At 41.0% G+C, this 7,681-nt stretch overlaps 1 protein-coding gene across 2 annotated transcripts; it reads left to right on the forward strand.

Annotated features, from left to right (window-relative positions):
* Positions 1-1,881: 1,881 nt before the first annotated feature.
* kng1 (kininogen 1) lies at positions 1,882-7,644 on the forward strand. Of its 2 annotated transcripts, none has more exons than XM_004562087.3 (9): positions 1,882-2,021; positions 2,212-2,311; positions 3,257-3,403; positions 3,682-3,798; positions 3,915-3,990; positions 5,322-5,491; positions 5,589-5,699; positions 5,772-5,870; positions 6,848-7,644. In XM_004562087.3, exons 2-9 carry the CDS (start codon positions 2,246-2,248, stop codon positions 7,238-7,240), a joined length of 1,179 nt encoding a protein of 392 aa, XP_004562144.1. In that variant the 5' UTR covers positions 1,882-2,021; positions 2,212-2,245; the 3' UTR covers positions 7,241-7,644. The 2 variants fall into 2 exon arrangements, with proteins under 2 accessions (XP_004562144.1, XP_004562145.1); XM_004562088.5 differs by having other exon boundaries at positions 1,899-2,021; positions 2,215-2,311.
* Positions 7,645-7,681: the final 37 nt, after the last annotated feature.

The raw sequence follows: 7,681 nt of genomic DNA on the forward strand, positions 1-7,681 counted from the left end.
TGGAGGATGTCTGGTCATTTGTTCTGACACAAGCTGTTGGGGAATTATATAATATTTTTAACCAGTTGATGAAAGAGGCAAGGCAAGGCAAGGCAAGTTTATTTGTATAGCACAATTCAACAACAAGGTGATTCAAAGTGCTTTACAGAGACATTAGAAACAAGAACAAATAAAAAGCATGATTTAAAATTGATTAAAACAAGCAAATAAACTAACTAACTAATTAACAAACAAACAAACAAACAAACAAACAAACAAAACAGTATATAAAATCAAAACAGATAAAATCAGAACAGTAGATAAAATCAGTAGTTAAATGTAAGTTTTGAAATTTAAGCTTAAAGTGTGGATTTGGTGCTTTATTCAAATGCAGCTGAGAACAGGTGAGTCTTCAACCTGGGTTTAAATAAACTGAGTGTTTCAGCTGATCTGAGGCTTTCTGGGAGTTTGTTCCAGATATAAGGAGCATAAAAGCTGAATGCAGCTTCTCCGTGTCTGGTTCTGACTCTGGGAACTGATAAAAGACCGGATCCAGATGACCTGAGGGATCTGGAAGGTTCATACTAGGTCAGGAGGTCATTGATGTATTTTGGTCCTAAACCATTCAGAGCTTTATAGGCCAGCATCAGAACTTTAAAGTCTATCCTCTGACGGACAGGCAGCCAGTGTAAGGACCTCAGAGCTGGACTGATGTGGTCCACTTTTTTGGTCTTAGTGAGGACTCGAGCAGCAGAGTTCTGAATGAGCTGTAGTTGTCTGACTGATTTTTTAGGTAGACCTGTAAAGATGCTGTTACAGTAATCAAGCCTACTAAAGATGAATGCATGGACTAGTTTTTCCAGGTCCTGTTGAGACATCAGATCTTTTATCCTTGATATATTCTTGAGGTGATAGTAAGCTGACTTTGTTATTGTCTTAATGTGTTTTTCTAAGTTTAGGTCTGCATCCATCACTACACCCAAATTTCTCGCCTCGTTTGTGGTTTTTAGATGTATAGATTGAAGTTCTCTGGTGACCTGTAATCGTTTTTCTTTGGCGCCAAAGACTATTACCTCAGTTTTGTTTTTGTTTAGCTGGAGAAAATTGTGGCACAACCAGTCATTGATTTCCTCAATGCATTTACCAAGAGCCTGTACAGGGCCTCGGTCTCCTGGTGACATTGTGATATATATTTGTGTGTCATCTGCATAGCTGTGATAGTTTATTTTGTTGTTGTTTATAATCTGTGCCAGTGGGAGCATGTAGATGTTAAACAGAAGGGGTCCCAAGATGGAACCTTGGGGAACTCCACATGTGATACTTGTCTGCTCAGATGTGAAGTTACCTATTGATACAAAGTATTTCCTGTTTTCTACGTATGTTTTGAACCAGTTTAGTACAGTTCCTCTTGTGGACCAAGAGGATCCAAAACCAAATTTGTGTAAAGTTGCAAATAGAAATTTCCAGTTAACTCTGCCCCTGTCTCAGGATAAAGGTCGACAGGGGCAAAGTACCAGTTAAAAACACACACAACACACACACACACTCACAAAGTACTGAACGCACACAAAGGGGTCCCTAAACACTAAAATTTCCTTCTCCCTACAGTCAGTGCCAGTCAGCTCTACTTTATGTGGCTTAATGTGTGTTAATGGTTGCAATGTCACAGTCACTAAGCCTAATGTGAGGAGTTATATCATCAGCTTTCTCTCTGCCTTCATCTCTGAGACAGTGACTGTTACATTTGCTCGATAGGTAGGAGGGCAAACAAATGAGCAAACATTTACTTTCCTATTACTGACTGAGCTTTCTGAGCATTATTCTGTGTGTGTGTGTGTGTGTGTGTGTGTGTGTCCCTCCTGTCCGTTGTGCCCTCCTGTCCCCTGTGCACGTGTCCATGTGTGTGTCAATGTCTTTCTGACGATTCCCACCCACAGTTTCAGGAGATCTTCACTCAGCCGTCCATCCCAGTGTGGAGAGGAGTGGACTTTTTCCTCTACGAGCTCAGCGGGATCGACAGCAGGCCTACACCTTCAGAAACTGTAAGAGGACATTTTTTATAGTAAATAATTTGAAGCGAGCAAATTGTGCACAGGAGTGCATTTTTAGATTGATCCGGTGAAAGTTATCAGTGTTCGGAGGTTATTTGGAGGTCATTTCAGCCTCGCTGTGGTTACCTGAGGCTTACAGTGTTTGGTGGTGTGTGATATTTGTCTCTTCTGTGTCTCACAGCAGAACAGAGTCAAACATCCAGCAGGATCTGAAGATGAGGAGTGGAGTGGGGTTGTGTGTGCTGGGCCTGCTGGGCCTGCTGTGCTCAGTTTTTGGGCAGGTAAGGAGGAAACACCAGATTTCCTGCTCTGAAACCTAGAATATACGAATAAGGCTGCTTGGGGGTGATCAGATCGTTTTGTCAAATAAAAGAGGATGTTTTTAAACACCACAGCAAAGATCTTCCATTAAAATCTTTAAATACTTTTAATAAATATAAGCTAAAAGTATTAAAAACAGAAGTGCTAAGTTTGTCGGATGCCTCACGTCAAAGCAAGAGCATCACTTACTTTGGGAATTGGAGGATATGTGCTTCATCTTTTTATAGTTTCTGGTAGATTCCCTTACTAGTTTGGTAATCTGGACACTCAGTACATAAGTAGGATGTCTTAAAACCACAAAAAGCAAATAACAATCAACTCTTACTCCCTTATTCCGATCCTGGAGTGCAAATCCACTGCAGTACAAACCTGCAGGGTCACTGACTTTGCCTTGTTTGTACTGTACTTTATTTCAGTTCTTGTGACCCTTTGAAATGACGCAATTTCATTTTGCAGATAATCTGAGGATGAAGAAACATTTACATCTTTTACTTTAGCACAAGCTGCAGTGCAATGCCACAATTTAGAAGCCTTTCAAATGTGGTGCAGCACCTTTTTAAGTGCTCTGCTGTTTTCTGATATCGGGGTATTGACCTGAAAAGTCCTGCATGCAGAGTATTAGTTAAAGGATAACTTGTGAATATACGCAAATAAGGAAAGTAAGTCACCTCAACGTTTTTGAAAGCTGAACACATGAAGTTTTACAGCCTTATTTACTTCTGAGTAAATTGCAGAAAAATGTAGAAACAGAAGCTAAAAATAAATCAGACAAATCACAACACTTTTGGAAAACACGACAGTTTTTGTCAATTTTAAAAGAAATGAGCCTATTGGTATTTACAAAAACATTTTGGCTTTATTCTAAAAAAATCATTCTGTGCATCATCTTCCTTCTTTTCATCCAGGAGGCAGCGGAGGTCCAGTCTGGTGTCCTGATCTTTTGTGATGACCCGTCTGTGGAGAAGGCTGTCCACAGCGCTGTGGACAAATTCAACGAGAGGCTGAGCACCGGCCATAAGCTGGCCCTCTTTCAGATACTGAAAGCCAGCAAGGTACAGTGACTGCAGACACATGTGTTACCATGAAGAACAATACTGTGAGATTTTATGAGCTTTTTTGTTACGTAAGTTACATAAGTGGGAATCAAGCTTGTTGGATTCAACTAAAACTGAGCTTGTGGCTGTTTTTCCTTACAAAGCTAAAAAACAAGAGGATTCAATGCTCTGGGACGATTACCAAGAAATTCAAAGATCCTGTGACACTTTGACTTCTGGTGCACACTGATTACATATATTTGTGTGTGTGTGTGTGTGTGTGTGTGTGTCTCCAGTCAGAGAATGGCTCAGACTCAGTGTACTCACTGAAGTTCACTACCTGGAAGAGCGAGTGCACAGCTGACAGCAGCAAATCCTGGACAGACTGTGACTATTTGCAGTCTGGAAGCAAGGTAACAATAATCAGCTCCTCCTCCCATTTAACAACTCGTGGTATGAAAATATTAAAGTTCTTGTTAAATGCTGTAGTAAAAACAAAGCCGTCGCACGGTCTGTCGTGTCCCTCCAGGGGCCGATTTCTTGCAACGCCACCGTCCTCATGTCAGAGACAAAGGCTGAGACAAAGCAGGTGGACTGCCAGATTGGTGAGTGAGGGTGAATAAACTCAGCATCAGATTAAAGTTTTTAACAGTCCTTTCAAAGCTTGTTTTTTTCTTTGGGTTTTTTTGTTGTCTTGCTGCAGAACATGGTCTATTGAATCCATTTTGACTGGGACCTCATTTTAACACAGAACCAGTTGCTTTTAGAAAAAAAAATTCCCACATAAGGAACGTAAATCATTATCAAAACCAAAAATATCCACAGTTCTTACACCATGAATGTGTTTACCAGAGTACAGCCACCTAACAGTGAGTCACTGAGGGAAATGGGCACTGGCGGGCTGCTGGGGAAACAGAAGGGGGCTGATTGGCTAACATGCCAACACTATCTGCAAGCACAATATTAACTTATAACACCATAAAAGGCAGTGACGCAGTCTAGACTTTAATCAGTCAAATATAGGCGTTCGGTATATCAATCCTGTGTTTTTCTCTCCCACTCACAGGATATTTTGCAGGTTTTTAAAGCTCAGCTTGCAAACTGTATTTGTACATTAAAGTAGTATTTGATTGTTTCATGTGCGATTTGGTTGTAAAGAAATAAAGTAAGCTAGGTTAAGTAAATAGGTGGCATCAGCACATTTACTAGTTTTTAATGATAAATGAAAAGGGCTTGAAATGAAGGCTGGTGGACTTTTTGATTCAGTTCTTCTTCAGTTTAATCACCCAAGGACAGTCCCTGGTATTTAACCCCTGGTGGGAGTGTGTCCTTGGAGGTGGTCCTGATCATTTTTGACCCACTTGGTGCTGATGTGAGTCAATGAAGGTCATATGAACCGAGGTGTGAATCAAGGCATGCGGTCATTTCTGTCACAGATCCTTTATGAGGCACTGCCCCGACCCACCATTATGTGAAGTATAAGGTCACATGTGTCAAGGTGTGTATGGGGGATAAAGCACCTGGGAAGGGATTTCAGGACTGGGTTTTAGGAGATACCCACTGGTGTCTTAACCATTAGGCAGCTGGGTTGCTTTCTAGAGGCTTTGCTTTCCTCCCAATGCTCCATGACCGCCAGATTCCAAAAACAAACAAAAAGTATATTTTCTCTCACTGGCCTGTTTGTATTACAGACTATTTGGGACTGTTTTGTGTTCCATCAAGCACACTGAGATCATGTCGTGTTGATCTAAACACATCCAGAGGGAGCCTGAATTCGGGGCATTCTTTAATTAATTAACTAGATTAAAAACATCATAAATAAATAACATTAGACACTTTTTGAAAAGCTTTAACCAACTCTGTTTGCCTGAACCTTGAGCAGTTATTGGAATATGAGCTTATGCGTTTCCATGACTCAGATTTTTCTCCACTGTAGAAGGGCACATCGTTTCTGAGAAAGCATCTTGCATGGGCTGCCCAGAGCTCATCGATGTAGACTCCGAGGACCTTAAGGTTCCCCTTTCTGTCTCCATCTCCAAGTACAACTCCATGTCTGACTCTACCCACCTGTTCAGTCTGCACAATATCGGCCACACCACCAGACAGGTACAGCAGGTGGCATGGAAGTGAAGCGAAAATGGGGAGGACAGGCATCTCTTTTTCTTTCCTTTTTTGTCTTTACGCATCACGTGTATTTGTGTAGGTGGTTGCTGGCTTCAGATTTAAGCTGATTTTTGACATGAAGAAGACCGTCTGTTCCAAGGCTGAACACACAGACCTGAACGAGATATGCATCCCAGACGAAAATAATCTGGTAAACCAAAACTAATGCACAAATCACCCCAGCCAAGATGTGCTTCTCACTGTGTGTTCTGTGCATCTGCAGGAATATGCCAACTGCAACTCTACAGTGGATGTAGCACCTTGGAGACTTGAGCCACCACAGGCCCACATAGAGTGTGCACCGGGTCAATTGCCACCCTCTGTAAGTCCCTCTTTTCACAGGATGATCAAACATGAGCGAGTAGACAAGAATGCAGGAAATAAATGAAAACCATTCACATAGTAACTGCACTGGCTAATATTCACTCTCCCACTCCACTGGATGTACCAGCGGGTTTACCATCTGGGTTGCTTTGGGATATTTTGAACTGGAAGGGCTGGGAATCTAACCACCAACCTTCCAATTTGTGCACCTCAAATTATTCCATCTTAGTCTTTCATCTAAGTTATTGGAAATTAATTTTATAATTATGAAAATTAAGTGTTATCCATCTAAAAGAAACGCACCAGTTTGCATGAAAAAGAAATGTGAGCACATTTCTTTAATGGAAAAGTTTAACTAGGCTCTGAATTCTCATTTCAGTCGGTTGTCGTATTAGACGCTCTGTTTTAATCACTCCGCAGAAATCACTGTCAACGTACAGAAAAGAAATAATTTTTAAAAAGAAAACAGAATTTTTTGTCACATTACAGTTGATCCCAAATTATTGCAAAGTACGGCTATATGAAGAAAATCATCTTGGTTTTGTGGCTGGAAATGATGAAGATTTGTGGTTCTTACTTTGAGAACTCAGCCTTTAAAGCCAGGATAGAATTTAAAATGGGTTCTTTGCTAAGTTCTTTGTTATGTGTTAACACTCGCTCATTCCTTTTTATGTTAGGTTAGTGTGAAGTGGCTTAACAAATGAAAGAATATTCTTCTGAAATGATCAGGTAGAAGGACTGGACTGAATATGAGTGAAAAAGCAGCCAATGTCCAAAGTAAATATTTGACCTTAAGAAAGCCTGGAGAAATACTTGCAGTTCAAGAGCATTTCAACAATTTACAAGAAAGTCAGGCTACTTGGAATTAAATGATAAACAAATGAGGTATGGCTTGAGACTTTTGCACAGAGGTCACTGATTAGGAAGGTCCATTAGCGAGTCCATCTTCTTATAAATCCTTTGCTTTTTCTTCAGACGTTCACCAGGCGTCGTCCTCCTGGCTGGTCTCCTCTCAGGCACTTCCTGTATGGTAATGGTAATGGCCTGCATAGCGCTTCTCAAGACCATAATACCCCAAATCGCTTTACACTACATTCAGTCAAACCCCATGCCACAGCTCCATCTTCACCCTCACAACCCCCCACCACAGCTAAAACTAAAGAATCATCTGAGGAGGACACCACATCTGCCACACCGTCAGTTTCACGTGACGCAGATGCGAAAGACCACCTCTTCCACTGCCCATCCAAGCCCTGGAAAGCTTTGAAGCCTCACCACTCTGCAGCTCCTACCAAGGCTACCGTAGAAGCGGCTTCTCCACAGCCCTCAGCAGATGGAACCTTCATCAATACAGACCTGTTGTCATAATTTCTTTCCTCAAGGGAGCCAGATTCATAACAGAAAATTTCCACTTGTTGCGCTCTTCCAGCAGATTGTTTTTTGTTTTTGTTGCAGACTAGTTCTCTAGTTGCTGCAGGGAGTTTTGGGAGATGATGATCGTCTTGTAAGATGCCAGGTTTCAAATGATACAACAGATGGGTTCAGTTAATAAAATTTTTTTAGGGTCTTGTAAGTCTTAAGAAAACTGAGGAAAAGAAACTGAAATTAAGACAGAACTCTAATTTTACGGCTCTCAAGAAAGCGATGTCTGTTTGGAATCAAAGAGTTGAGTTCATCAAAGGATAGAGCAGTTTGTGTGCTGGTTTATGTGTGAATATAAAATGCTTACACATTGAAGCTTAAAATAAAAGTAAAATTTGGTGGAAAATGTTCATGTTTTGCAAGGTTTGTAGTGCCAGAGCAAACACA

Source organism: Maylandia zebra, linkage group LG17, assembly GCF_041146795.1.
Source record: "Maylandia zebra isolate NMK-2024a linkage group LG17, Mzebra_GT3a, whole genome shotgun sequence".
NCBI lineage: Eukaryota > Metazoa > Chordata > Actinopteri > Cichliformes > Cichlidae > Maylandia > Maylandia zebra.

Excerpts from the sequence above, each read along its gene's own strand:
- kng1 (XM_004562087.3), top strand. The coding sequence starts at position 2,246 with ATGAGGAGTGGAGTGGGGTTGTGTGTGCTGGGCCTGCTGGGCCTGCTG. Across the intron at positions 5,700-5,771 it reads TCCCAGACGAAAATAATCTG|GAATATGCCAACTGCAACTC; the intron begins GTAAACCAAAAC and ends GTGCATCTGCAG. Across the intron at positions 5,871-6,847 it reads CGGGTCAATTGCCACCCTCT|ACGTTCACCAGGCGTCGTCC; the intron begins GTAAGTCCCTCT and ends CTTTTTCTTCAG.